General features: G+C 49.3%; 1 protein-coding gene across 5 annotated transcripts in view; it reads left to right on the top strand.

Annotated features, from left to right (window-relative positions):
- MAP4K1 (mitogen-activated protein kinase kinase kinase kinase 1) overlaps positions 1-13,765 on the top strand; it is a 43,065-nt gene that overhangs the window by 22,093 nt on the left and 7,207 nt on the right. For 3 of the 5 annotated variants that reach the window (XM_058196308.1, XM_058196306.1, XM_058196311.1), the window contains exons 12-24: positions 941-1,054; positions 4,370-4,451; positions 4,560-4,618; positions 5,566-5,627; positions 5,727-5,768; positions 6,001-6,024; positions 7,478-7,520; positions 7,754-7,925; positions 8,714-8,790; positions 9,459-9,543; positions 10,773-10,849; positions 10,965-11,025; positions 12,956-13,061. In XM_058196308.1, coding sequence (XP_058052291.1) covers positions 941-1,054; positions 4,370-4,451; positions 4,560-4,618; positions 5,566-5,627; positions 5,727-5,768; positions 6,001-6,024; positions 7,478-7,520; positions 7,754-7,925; positions 8,714-8,790; positions 9,459-9,543; positions 10,773-10,849; positions 10,965-11,025; positions 12,956-13,061 — 1,004 coding nt within the window. The remainder of the gene's footprint in view (positions 1-940; positions 1,055-4,369; positions 4,452-4,559; positions 4,619-5,565; positions 5,628-5,726; positions 5,769-6,000; positions 6,025-7,477; positions 7,521-7,753; positions 7,926-8,713; positions 8,791-9,458; positions 9,544-10,772; positions 10,850-10,964; positions 11,026-12,955; positions 13,062-13,765) is intronic. The other 2 variants (XM_058196309.1, XM_058196310.1) reach the window with 2 other exon arrangements.

Raw genomic sequence — 13,765 nt, 5'->3', positions numbered from 1 at the left:
AAGTGAATCTGGTTCCCCACCCACCCCTGTGACTCGGCTGATCCAAAGATCGCCAAAAAAGCAATCACATGATCCGGGACATGCATGCAACCATCATAAATATGAACCCGTTGCCAAGCCTGCGACTTTTGATCACATGACCATGGGAGGCTACAACAACGGTCCTGTGAACAACGGTCGTAAGTCACTTTTTTTCCGGGACGTTGAAGACATTTCGCTTCTCATCCAAGAAGGACTGAAAGGACCGTGTTGTAGACTGGAGATAGACGATGCCGTATCCCTTCCACTTTGTTGAGAGGGGGCTGTTCCATTTTGAGCAGGGGGGGGGTTAGGATATGACATCATCTACCTCCAGTCTACAACGCCGTCCTTTCAGCAGTTCCAAGAAGGCCCCACACCCATTTGCACCACTTGGGTGACCCTGAAGACACAGACAAACCTCCAACTGGCCTCAACGATCCTCTAAAAGGATGCAAATGACCAGCTCGTCAGTGATGAAATCCAAATTTTTTTAACTACCGGTTCTGTGGGTGTGGCTTGGTGAGCGTAGCGTGGCTTGGTGGGCATGGCAGGGGAAGGATACTGCAAAATCTCCATTCCCTCTCCACTCCTGGGGAAAGGATACTGCAGAATCTCCATTCCCACCCTACTCTGGGACCAGCCAGAGATGGTATTTCTCCGAACTGCTCAAAATTTCCGCTACCGGTTCTCCAGAACCTGTCAGAACCTGCTGGATTTCACCCCTGATCCTTCCCTTCCCCCACGAGCCAGTCAGAGCGGAAGAAGCTTCTTGGATGAGAAGCAAAACATCTTCAAAGAAAAACCAGAAAGTCCAGTTGCCTCTTGAAAAAAGTGCCTTTAGGACATCATCCCCTTCGTCTCCCATTCTGATTCCAGCCTCCAGGTTGGAACCAAACTATCTTCACTTTTCTTTGCCCAGCACCAGTTTGTAACCCAGGCAGGGCTCACGCAGAGGCTGACCCTTGACCTCTTGGAGAAAGTGCACAATCCTGACCAGCTCCCCAGAGGTGAGGCAGAAGAAGAGGACCAAGAGGTGAGAGCCAAGAGATGTGGTGGGGAAAGTGGGAGAGAGAAGGACTCTTCGTCTTAGGCAAGGGTGTCCAAAATTGGCAGCTTTAAGACTTGTGGACTTCAACTCCCCAGAATCGCTGGCTGAGGAATTCTGGGAGTTGAAGTCCACAAGTCTTCAAGTTGCCAAGTTTGGACACCCCCTGGTCTTAGAAGTCGTCCATACCAGGGGTCTCCAACCTTGGCAACTTGAAGACTTGTGGACTTCAACTCCTAGAATTCCTCAGCCAGCGATTCTGGGAGTTGAAGTCCACAAGTCTTCAAGTTGCCAAGGTTGGAGACCCCTGGTCCATACTTATCTCCTAACTGCTTCTTGGAGATGCCAGGCTTGGTGTTCTTCTCTAAGAAGGTGTCCTCACAATGCGACCTTCACCTCATCTCCAGTCTACAGCTGAAGCTATGTGCCGTAGCTGTTTTTTCCCTCTGGTCGGACGTTAAATGAGAGTCCTCCATCTTCTCCCAACCTGAGTTTGGCTAGAAGCACATTTTGTGAAGTTTTGGCCCAGGGAATGGGACCTTCCTGGCGTGTCCCCAGTCTTCTGATGGTTTCCTTCACTTGTCCCACCTCGAAGTGGCCTCTTCAGCCTTATAACTGAGAAGCGTGATCTACTGCTGGGATCTGGTTTTATATATATATATAAAATCCCAGAAGCACGAAGCTGAAGCCTGAAGATGACGAATGAGACTTCGTCGAAACGTCGCCAAGACACTTCCAATTTTACACGGGAGAAAACCCGAACAACCAAAGACCTATATATATATATATATATATATATATATATATATATATATATATATATATATATATATGTGTTTTCTGAGGTTTTTGGTGTTTGTATGTAGATCTTTGGTTATTCGGGTTTCTCCCGTGTAAAATTGGAAGTGTCTTGGCGGCGTTTCGGCGAAGTCTCATTCGTCATCTTCAGGCTTCAACCGTGCTTCTGGGAGCAAGAAGCACGGCTGAAGCCTGAAGATGACAAATGAGACTTCATCGAAACGTCGCCAAGACACTTCCAATTTTACGCGGGAGAAAACCCGAATAACCAAAGATCTACATATATATATATATATATATATATATATATATAAAAAACCAGTGTTAGGGAGGAATGGTGTCATTCCTCCCTAACACGAGGAATGACACCAGACCCACACTCACGAGGTCCACACAGGATGTCACCACCACACATCCACCCAGAAAGCATACCCAAACCCACACTAATCATGAAGCACGACCAATGGCTTCATGATTAGTGTGGGTTTGGGTATGCTTTCAGAAGCCAGACCGCAGCTGCAACATTAGCCATTTCAAACCCCTCCAATCCATACACGCAGCAGACTGACACCCACTATGAAGATGTAGCACGACCACGAACACGAAGCCAAACAACAGCAATGCAGCTCACCAGCTCAAATCCCCCTGCAACTCAGACTAATCTGAGCACAACCAAGACCCCACCCCAACACGACACACCCCAGCCAATCAGAGCACAAAAACCCCATCCAATCAGAGCACAGCCAAGCTCCCACCCAATCAGTTCAAACCCCCACTAGCAGTTAAAAAGGAAGAAACAGCTGCAATCACACATTGCTCCCAGAAGCACAAAGCTGAAGCCTGAAGATGACGAATGAGACTTCATCGAAATGTCATCAAGACACTTCCAATTTTACACAGGAGAAAACCCGAATAACCAAAGACCTATATATATAGGTCTTCATATATATATATATAAAAACCAGTGTTAGAGGAATGGTGTCATTCCTCCTAACACGAGGAATGACACCAGACCCACACTCACAAGGTCCACACAGGATGTCACTACCGCACATCCACCCAGAAAGCAGACCCAAACCCACACTGATCATGAACCACGACCAATGGCTTCATGATTAGTGTGGGTTTGGGTATGCTTTCAGAAGCCAGACCGCAGCTGCAACATTAGCCATTTCAAACCCCTCCAATCCATACACGCAGCAGACTGACACCCACTATGAAGATGTAGCACGACCACGAACACGAAGCCAAACAACAGCAATGCAGCTCACCAGCTCAAATCCCCCTGCAACTTAGACTAATCTGAGCACAACCAAGCCCCCACCCAAACAGGACACACCCCCAGCCAATCAGAGCACAAAAAAACCCCATCCAATCAGAGCACAGCCAAGCTCCCACCCAATCAGTTCAAACCCCCACTAGCAGTTAAAAAGGAAGAAACAGCTGCAATCACACATTGCTCCCAGAAGCACAAAGCTGAAGCCTGAAGATGACGAATGAGACTTCATCGAAATGTCGCCAAGACACTTCCAATTTACGCGGGAGAAAACCCGAATAACCAAAGACCTACATACAAAGACCCGCGAAAACCTCAGAAAACACACACATATATATATATATGGGCAGTGGTGAAACCTGAACCGGTTTACTACCGGTTTGCTGGCTGTGCTGTGCGCGCACATGCACAGTACACACCACGCACCAAATGCGCGGGGCGTGCATGCCAAAAAGAGGCATGGGGTAAGTAGAACAGCGCACAGGGAGGGGATGATCAGCTGTGGTGCATGATATTTTTTTTTTACTTTTAAAAGCATTTTTGTACAACCTAGTTGGCCAGAGAGATTGTAAAAAATGCTTTAAAAAAGTTAAAAAAAAAAGGCTCTGACGATCACGCGGCTCAGAGCCTTTTTTTTTTTTGTACCTTTTAAAAGCATTTTTGAAAAGAAGTTGCCATCGCTACCGGATCGGCTAATCCGGTCCGAACCGGGAGCATTTCACCCCAGTATATGGGGACCCCCTGCCCACCTGGAGGGAAATAGGTTAAACCAGCAGTCTGGAGGTGCCCAGTCTGAATTTATAAGTTTCCATGAATCTCCTCCATCTTCCAGTGACCACTTGCGATTAGAACTTGGTTTTCTCTCTTCCCATAGCCGTCATAAGTTCTACACTGAAGCAGCTGATTTTTAAGACGCATTCAGGACTTGGGCCTTTAGTTGTTCTACTGTCCCAGATTTTCTCGTGAAGGTTACTCCTATCCTAATCCAGAATATCAACATCACCATACGAAAATGGGGAAAACTGTCCAGGCTATTACTTCCTCCCCACACTCCACTACACCGATTAATCTAGGACCCTCTTTGTCTTGCTCAAGTCAAACTCAAGGGTGTTTTTTTTGGGAGACAAAATAAGGGCTCCTCTTGGGGGCATGCACAGCCCCAGAAGCCCTCTGTTTTGGGGTGGCAATCACACACCCCTCCATCATGCCTCTTATCTTCTTTTCCTCAGTTGCCCCCACCCCCGGTGCCCCGAAGGATTCGCTCCAGCCAGCGGCAGGGCGTGACTTCTCCAGGATACGCTGGTGCCCAGGGTATGGTTGTCCACTCTCGCTGGTTCAAGGCTCACCTGTCCACCTTGGTCTCGGCAGCCTCCGTCTCCTTCCTCACTGCTCTAAATCCTGTTTCCCATCTCATTGCAGAGCATAACTTCAGCCCTACCTTCCGAAGAAGACCGAGTCTGGGGTCTTCAAGCTCTATGGTAACTCTTTGTTGGCTCTTCTGCTCTTCCCCTTGAGAAAGCTTCCTCCTCTCTCGGTCGTTTTCAAGTTCTGGGTCCTACCCTTAGTCTGGCACCCTTGGCACCCACAAACTCAATGGACCAAAGATCTCACGGCTGATCCTTCTTTTCTCCTTCTTCAGCTCGTTCTCTAGATCCGTGTTCCTCAACCTTGACTTTAAAGATGGGTGGACTGCCATTCCCAGAATTCCCAAGCCATCGTGCCACTTTAAGAACTGTGGGCTTCAGCTCCCAGAATTTCCCAGCTGGCTAGGGAATTCTGGGAGTTGATAGTCCACCCATCTTAAAGCCCCCAAGGTTGAGAAATACTGAATCCAGAGAGCACTACCAAACTCCGTGATGGCCAACCTATGGCAAGCTTGCCACAGGTGGCACGGGTAGCCGTATCGGTGGGCACACGAGTTCAGTTCTGGCACGCATGCGCGTGCCGCCCAGCTGATTTTCAGGCCCACCGGAACTGGGGAAACAAGCTGTTTCCTGCCTCCGGAGGGCCTTGGGGGTGGGTGGATGGGGAAGGCTGTTTTCGCCCTCCCCAGGGTCATAGAAAGGCTCTGGAGCCTGGGGAGAGCAAAAAATGGGCCTACTAGGCCCACTGTGTCATCGTGTGCCAAAAGCGGAGGGGGGAGCGCGGGGGTGTGTGCACACACATGCGTGGGGTGTCACATGTGCATGCATGGGGCCAGGGTGCATAAAATTTTGGGCACGTGTGTGCGCGACCCCCCCCCCCTGCTCCCCCTGCTTTTGGCACGTGATGGCAAAAAGGTTGGGGTCTCCAGATGAGCTGGATTATCACGTTCCTCAACCCCAGATACCACCGGGCTGGCTTGTTGGGGAATTTGCCTCCTAATTCTGCCGGAGACAAATCCCCGGTGGAATTGAAATTTCCAAGCCTCTCTCTTCTTCCGCAGGAGATCATGCTAGACCCAGGCTACAGCACGATGGACCAACCTGGATCTGAATTCAGCAGCGGGTGAGGGAGCCCCGAGGGGGCCTTGGGTACCAGCTCCCGTAGCTGCTGCCTAGATGGGAGATAAAATTTATTTTAGCTTTGTTTTCCTGACCTTGGCAGGAAGGACGTCGCCGACTCAGACGACTACGACGATGTGGATATGTGAGTCTTAACTGCTTACAGTTAAAGCTGGCTGGGGAATTCTGGGAGTTGAAGTCCATCTGTCCTGGCCAAGGTTGAGAAACAGTAGGTTTTGACCATGGCAAAACGGCAACCAAGAACTTGTAAAATAAGGACGTGGCAACAGGTGCCACTAAACTCCCTGGGCAGAATCCTACTTGGTCATTCTTTCTCTCCTAAATTCCCCTTCCCTCTTTTCTCCTCTGCCTTCCAGCCCCAGCAGACCAGACCTAATCAGGTAACCATTTTCTCCTAGTATTTTTCAAATATAAAATTGTAGAACACACAGTCATTTAGTCAAACGTTGGGAAGAGAGACGGATCTCCGGACCCAGCAAGGAGCTAGTCCCTAAGACGAATAGATTCTTGCTTGGGATTTGGAAATTACGGTCCTGGAAAATATTCTTTGCTGTCTGAAGGGATTTAGCTTCCCGGGAGTAGCTCAATGAGACCAGTGGTGACTTTTCACAGTGAATTACGATGTCTTGCTAAGGGGCCCTTGGTGCTCTTTGAGACTGGTTGTTTCCTTGCAGACGTTTCATGACCCAGCTAGGTAACATCATCAGCGCTAGGAGGGAGCGAGGTTTAAAAACAGGGAGAAAACCCCACACCCTTTGAGTACTGATAATGTTACCTAGTAGAGTCATGAAATATCTGCAACCAAGCTCAGAGAGCACCAGTCCAACCCAGGGGTGGGATTGACTTATCTTCGTTACCGGTTCGCAAATGTGAGCACGGGGCCTTCCGCACATGTGCAGACTGTCAAAAACGGGACGTGATTATGTCCAGGTGGGTGGGCGGAGCCTCCCACAGCTGCCACTTACCAGTTCTGCACGAACCGGATAGAACCGGCTGAATATCGCCATTGGTTCAACCCAGTGGTGGGATCCAGCCAATTCGCAGCGCTTCGGAAAAACCGGTTGTTAACTTCCTGAGCAGTTTGGTAAACTGGTTGTTGGAAGAAATCATTAGGGCCAAGAACCGGTTGTTAAAATTACTGCAATCCCATCACTGGTTCAACCCCAAGCTACAAATATTCTTCTCTGTCGTGTCCCACTCCTCCGCTGACGGCCGGGTCAGGGAAATCCGAATCAGGCGTGCCTCTGCAGCTCTGCCAAAGTCCTAGCAAAGTTCTCAAGGCAGGCAGGAGACCAGAAAGTGACTTCAGCAAGATATGTTTAGACTTTGCCTGACTCAGAGAATGCCAGAAAGCAGATCCTTTATATAGGCCATGGGGTGTGGCTCCATGACTCAGCACTTATCCAGGCCTGCCCCTCCCTTCCTTCTGACGCCGCCGCCTATCAAGTCTTCTGAAGCGAGGGTCACTCCAGTCGGCAGCTGTTGGTAATAAACCTCCCTCAGGCTCACATGCTGTGGGGAGGGGGAGGGGTCTAGTTGCTCCATTTGCCTGGGCATGGAGCCAGGGCTGGGGCCGGGAGGTGCCCCCTCCTCCTCAGTCTGTCTGGGCATGGAGCCAGGGCTGGGGCTGGGAGGCATACTAGGACATTCCTCAGCGTTCGGAAGCAGATAAGAAGACCCTGGCTGCGGTGAGAGCGGGCAAGACACAACACTTCTCTATTAGTAACATCTTGCTAGAACAATTCATTGGGGGTGTGTATGGGGGTGGGGGAAACAGGCAGCAGCCCCCCCATATTTCTGTTTTTGAACCTGGTCATTTATCTTTCCTCCCAGGGACGCTCAGCCTGCAAACCTCCCGCCCCCACTACCTCCCAAGGTAAACTCTCTGTTGGAGCAAAGTAAGTTTGCAACCCTCCCCTCTCTCCTTGCAGGTGGAGATTACACCAAGGTGAGTCCCATTTCCCAGTGGGCAGCCGTGGTCCAGGGTCTTCCGTGGGTGGTGCAGATTTAGTCCACGGGCGCCTCCCCTCCCCTCTCGGCTGCCCTTCGCGCAGGTTCGCTTTTCTTGCCGACAAATTTTATGCACACTGAAATTTCTCTCCGGAATAGCCCAGAGTTTGGCTCTCCTCGGATGAAACGGCAGCGGAGCGATCCCGCGATCACCAAATTCCTGCCAAATCCCTAATCCGGGGACGGTGCTCCAGCGGTCCCATCCTGAGTTGGTCCTCGCCGCAAAGTCATCCTGGGAGAGCCGACGCTTCTCACCTCACCGCTAAATCGGGTACAACTTTCTTTCTCCCAGAAAATGGGAGGGAAACGACGGGAGGAGGAGATGCTCCCAAATTTCGTGGTGTCCCCGGGTCACGTGATCCCCTTTTTTGCGACCCCCCCCTGACAAACCAGAGTGAACGGGGAAGTTGGATTCACTTAACAACTGGGTTATTCATTTATGAGCTGTAGTGATTCACTTAACAACAGTGGTAAAATGGGGGCAAAACTCACTGAACAAATGTCTCACTGGACAACATAAATGTTGGGCTCCATTGCGGTCGTAAATCGAGGACTGCCTGTAGAGGTAAAATAGCTTGGGGCAGGGACCCTTTTCATTCCCGGAACAAGTCTTATAGGGGTTATATTCCTATTAAAAGGTTTTATAGGACTAATCCATAGGACCCAATGGAGTAGTGCCAGGGCCTAGAGATAGAGCTGTCGCCTCACAATCAGGAGGCTGTGAGTTCGATCCTAGGTAGAGGCAGATATTTTTCTCTCTGGGTTCTCACACTGAGAATATCTCTGCTGAACAAAACTCCGCATTGGCAACAGGGAAGGGCATCCGGCCATTCAAACACTCTGATAGCTCCATTCAGGTGCCCAGACTCCACCCCGCAAGGGATTATGGGGTCGTTAAATGATGATGAATCCATAGGACCCAACCTGAATTTGGAGAGTCCAGAGTAAAATAATAAGGACTTAGTTTTGTTGCCGGGTTGAGATCTGGGGAGGGTGTCAATATCCCCAGATTTGGATTTGGTGGTGTGGGGTGCTGACTGTTACCTTACTCCCCTGCAGTCCCAGAACTGCGTTCGGATCCCTTGGATGAGAGGCCACCCAGCCTTCCTCCTAAGCTGGAGAGGAGACAGAAACCGGTAAGCATGTTCCGCCTCCACATTGGGCCAACCGGCTCTGGTCCAAATCATTCCGCTATTGCTCAAATTAAACTTTTTTTTAAAAAAACTGAGCCTGCTAGGAAGAGAGAATAACTTGGATTTTTCTTGGGGCCAAAATGCAGAAGGACAAGGAATCTTTCTCCTCCTCCTCTTCCACCTCTTTACTTCTCCTTCTCCATCGCCTTCTCCATGTTCTCCTTCTCTCCTCCTTTCCCCCTTTCCTTCTCCTCCATTGCCTTCTCCATTTTCTTTCTCCTCTCCTCTCCTCTCCTCTCCTCCCCTTTCCTTTTTTCCCTTTCCCCCTTTATTTCTCCTTCTCCATGTTCTACTTCTCTCCTCCTCCTCTCCCCCTTTCTTTCTTCTCCACCTTCTCTGTTTTCTCTTTCTCCTCTCCTCTCCCTCCTCTCCTTCACTTTCCTTTTTCCCCTTTCCCACTTTCCTTCTCCTTCTCCATCTTCATCTCCTCCTTTCTCCTCCTCTTCCCCTCCAAAATATTTCAAACCAGTTTGGGCATCAGGAGGGTGAAATTAAAAGAGGAAGAAGTACCATCAGGAAGTGAGAGAGCATCGCCCGAGGGCCAGGATGCACACCTGCTTCTCCCAGGTGCTCGTTCATGGATTGGCTCTGGCCTCCTTTCTCCTCCTCAGGACAGGACCCTCTTCAAGAAAGTCTTCAACGAGTGCCCCTTGCACCTCACCTCAGCCACCGCCTGGACCCATCCACACACCAACGGTAGGCCTGGAGCAGACCTGAGGGAGGGACGAATGGGTGGGGCAGGGCAGAAACGCATTTGTTCCTTCTGCAGACCTGAGCAGCATCTACCCTGTTTCCCCGAAAATAAGACCCAAAGTTCTAGCGTGATTTTTCAGGATGCTCGTAATATAAGCCCTACCCCCAAAAAATAAACCCCAGTTAAGATCGTCAGCAGACAGAGGCGTTTCGTACCGTATTTTCCCCAAAATAAGACCTAACCAGAAAATAAACCCTTATGCGTCTTTTGGAGCAAAAATGAATATAAGACCCGGTCTTATTTTGAGGGAAACATGGTAGTCCTGGGGATGTCCTCTTGTCCAAAGTTCCTTGGCATAAAATAATCTAGAAATAATTACCTGGTTTGCAAGTGAGCTCCAGGATAAGTCCCTCACCTAGGACTAGTGCAGGGGTCTGCAAACTTGGCTCTTTTAAGACTTGTGGACTTCAACTCCCAGAATTCCCCAGCCAGCTTTGCTGGCTGGGGGATTCTGGGAGTTGAAGTCCACCAGGCTTAAAGTTGCCAAGGTTGGAGACCCCTGATGTAGAACATCTATCTATGTGGCCGCTAAGAGTGGACGCCCTCTTGATGGCATGTGGCCAGGGGTGGGATTGAAAATTTTTAGCAACCGGTTCTCTGCCCGGTTGCTAGGTGGGTGTGGCTATCGGGGCATGGCCTACTAGGCCTCCTGCACCAGAGCGGGGGGCGGGGAGTGCTTTTCGCCGTCCTCAAGCTCCATAGGCTTTCCTCAAGCCTCCGGGAGGGTGAAAAGGGGTTCCAAAGACCCTCTGGAGGCCGGAAACAGGCCTGTTTTCGGACTTCCAGTAGGCCTGTTGTTTGCCCTCCCCAGGCTCCAGAGGCTTTTCTCGAGCCTCCTGGAGAGTGGAAATGGCATCTCCCAAGCTCCGGAGGCCCTCTGGAGGCTGGTAATGGGCCTGTTTTCTGACTTCCAGTACTTCCGGGAGGCCCATTTTTCACCCTCCCTGAGCCTCCGGGCGGGCCCTGCTCTTACCTCGCATTCAAAATGGGCCGTGTGGAGACTTCTGAGAGGGAGGGATGGGGTGGGCAGGACCAGCCAGTCCTTGCAACTACCAGTTCGGCAAACCAGATGTAAAATTAGAATCCGGTTCGCCCGAACTGGTCCGAACCGGCTGAATCCCACCCCTGATGGTGGCCCACCTTATTTTTGAATTTCTTCCCTATTTTCCAGAGCTGCACTTAATTCTAGGGGCTGAAGAAGGCATCTTCGCCTTGAACCGGAGTGAGGCAGAACCTGCTCTAGAACTGGTGAGATTGACGGGTCTGAACGACAGGAGGGAGAAGGCGGAGAATTCAGTTTCTGGCTTGCTTTGAAGAACGTCATTCTCTCTTCTTCTTTTTTTATCCCTCTCCGTTTCTCAAGCTTTATCACAGCCGAACGACGTGGGTCTATTGCATGGGAAACGTTCTCATGTCTCTTTCAGGTAAGTTGGAAAAAGTGCAGAGAAGAGCAACAGAGGATTAGGGGCCTGGAGGCTAAAAGATATGAAGAACGGTTGCTGGAATTGGGTATATTTAGTCTAGGGGACCAGGGCTGACATGATAGCAGTGTTCCAATATTTGAGGGGCTGTCACAGAGCGGAGGGGGGGCATGGTCAAGCTGTTTTCCAGGACCAAAAAACAATGGGTGGAAACTAACCAAGGAGAGAAGCAACCTGGAATTAAGGAGGAATTTCCTGACAGTGAGAACAATGAACCAGTGGAACAGCTTGACAGCAGAAGTTGTGGATGCTCCATCACTGGAGGTTTTTAAGAAGAGACTGGACAGTCACTTGCCTGAAACAATATAGAACAGGGGTCTCCAACCTTGGACCCTTTAAGACTTGTGGACTTCAACTCCCAGAGTACCTCAGCCAGCTTTGCTTTGAGTTGAAGTCCACAAGTCTTAAAGAGACCAAGGTTGGAGACCTCTGATATAGAATTCCTGAGCTAGCATGTGTGGACTTCAACTCCAAGAATTCCTGAGCTAGCATGTGTGGGTTTCAACTCCCAGAATTCCCGGGCCAGCATGAGCTCTGGGAATTGAAGTGGCTAAGGCTGAAAAACAGTACTCTACTAAAAACAAACTAAAAAAACCCATATATATTTATGTTTTCCTGTATCTATATCTATATCTATATCTGATATATATATATATATATATATCTATCAGAAAACAAATATATATATATATCCTTTCAACAAACGTTTTTATCTGCAAAATCCAGGAAGTGGTAATAAATCACAAAGCCGGCTAATATCTGGAGACCATCCTGTTGTTCAAACGATTTCCTCTTTTTACTCTCTGTATTTTGTTTTGTTCTTTTCGCCTCCCGTTTTAAAAAGCCCTCTTGAGAAAGCGATAACTGAAAGACTAAAAGCCACCTGAAGTAAAAAAAAATCAAAAAAAATCAGAGAATGAGAAGGATGAAAGAGGATTTGAAGGAGAAAGCGAAATTGTAGTAGAACCGCCTCAGAGTGGCTCAGTGGCTAAGACGCTGAGCTTGCCGATCAGAAAGGTCGGCCGTTCGGCGGTTCGAATCCCTAGGACAGGTCTCTTGCGTGAGCAGGGGGTTGGACTAGATGACCTCCAAGGTCCCTTCCAACTCCATTACCGTTACTAAGGGCTTTTAAAGATGCTTGTGGCAATTCTGCAAATACAGGCCCGTTCCACTTGCAAAATTGGAGTCTCAAGACCTGAACAGAATCCCTGATCGTTTATACCCAGTAGCCATAAGAATGGTTAATATCCAGAACAGAACAACAGAAAATGTGCATGTGCGCCATCCACACAGGCGCATGGCCTTCCATGCATGCGCTTTGCTCTCATGCGTGGCTTGCACGCATGCGCACGGCTTAAAAAACGCTGCTAAATAGGACAGCGTAGCGCCGGGTCGGGTCAGTGGGCCGACTCGGTCGCAACTACCGGTTCACCCGAACCGGTCCGAACCGATAGGTTCGCAGAACAGGTAATCCTCGACTCACGACTGCAATTGGAACCGTCACTTATTAAGTAAGGCAGTGGTTAAACGAAGTGCACCCAATTTTGCTATGGTTTTTTTCCCCCTGGAGTCGTTAAAGAGAATCACATGGTTGTTAATCGAATCTCAGTCCCCCCCGCACCCCCCAGAAATGGCTAGGGACCTTGCAAACGGTGATCACGTGGTCGCTGCAACCGTCATACCTACATACCGGTGGCCAAGCGTCTGAATTTGGATCACGTCATTATGGGGATTATTGCAATGTAATAAGTGCGAGAATTGTTGCAAGCCGCTTTCTTCAGCACCGTTGTCATTTCAAGTGGTCACTAAATGAATGGCCGTAAGTCGAGGACGCTCTGAACAGTCAATAGGTTCTCTTTTCCCTTCTGTTCAGGCAAGGTTCCCCAGCTCTTCTCCCACAATTTACTCAGTCTGCACGAGCAGAGCAAGAGAGACCAGCGCCTGGGGGTATCGCTGTCTCCACACCGACTATTACCCAGGTAAGCCCATCACTGGAACTGTGTCTTTTTCTTACCCGCCCCCTTAATCCTTCAGGAGTCATTTAGATGTGAGAATGGACAATCTCTTTATCTGGCAGAGGTCTTCAGCAACCTGGCTGGCTAGAGGTTCAACAGGTTATTTTTGGTAAGGTCCTTGGTGCTCTCTGAGCTTGGTTTTTTTCTTGCAGACTTTTTAATGACCCAACTAGGTATCATCATCAGTGCTACAAGGGAGTGGTGTTTGTGGAGAGGGGGAGGGGGAAGAGACTGTGAGGTCCTTGGTACTCTTTGAGCTTGAGGGTTTTCTTGCCGACGTTTCATGGCCCGACTAGGTAACTTCATCAGTGCTAGAAGGCAGTGGGGTTTGCTCTCTGTTCATCTATAAGTGGCTTGCTCTGTGGGTGGGAGAAGTTTTGGTGAAGTCCAGACTCTTTAAATTTGCCAAAGTTGAGAAAGAGGTCATTTGCACCTCTATAACTGTCTGGTTTGGTTCTGCAACCCAACAAGACAGACACAGACTTCAGAGGATAATTAGAACTGCAGAAAAAATAATTGCTACCAACCTGCCTTCCATTGAGGACCTGTATACTGCACGAATCAAGAAGAGGGCCGTGAAAATATTTACAGATCCCACACATCCTGGACATAAACTGTTTCAACTCCTACCCTCAAAATGACGCTATAGAGCACTGCACACCAGAACA

The sequence above is a fragment of the Ahaetulla prasina genome, chromosome 10, assembly GCF_028640845.1.
Source record: "Ahaetulla prasina isolate Xishuangbanna chromosome 10, ASM2864084v1, whole genome shotgun sequence".
Taxonomy (NCBI): Eukaryota; Metazoa; Chordata; class Lepidosauria; order Squamata; family Colubridae; genus Ahaetulla; species Ahaetulla prasina.
Note: the sequence above shows the minus strand (reverse complement) of the source record. Positions and strands in the feature narration are given on the sequence as shown.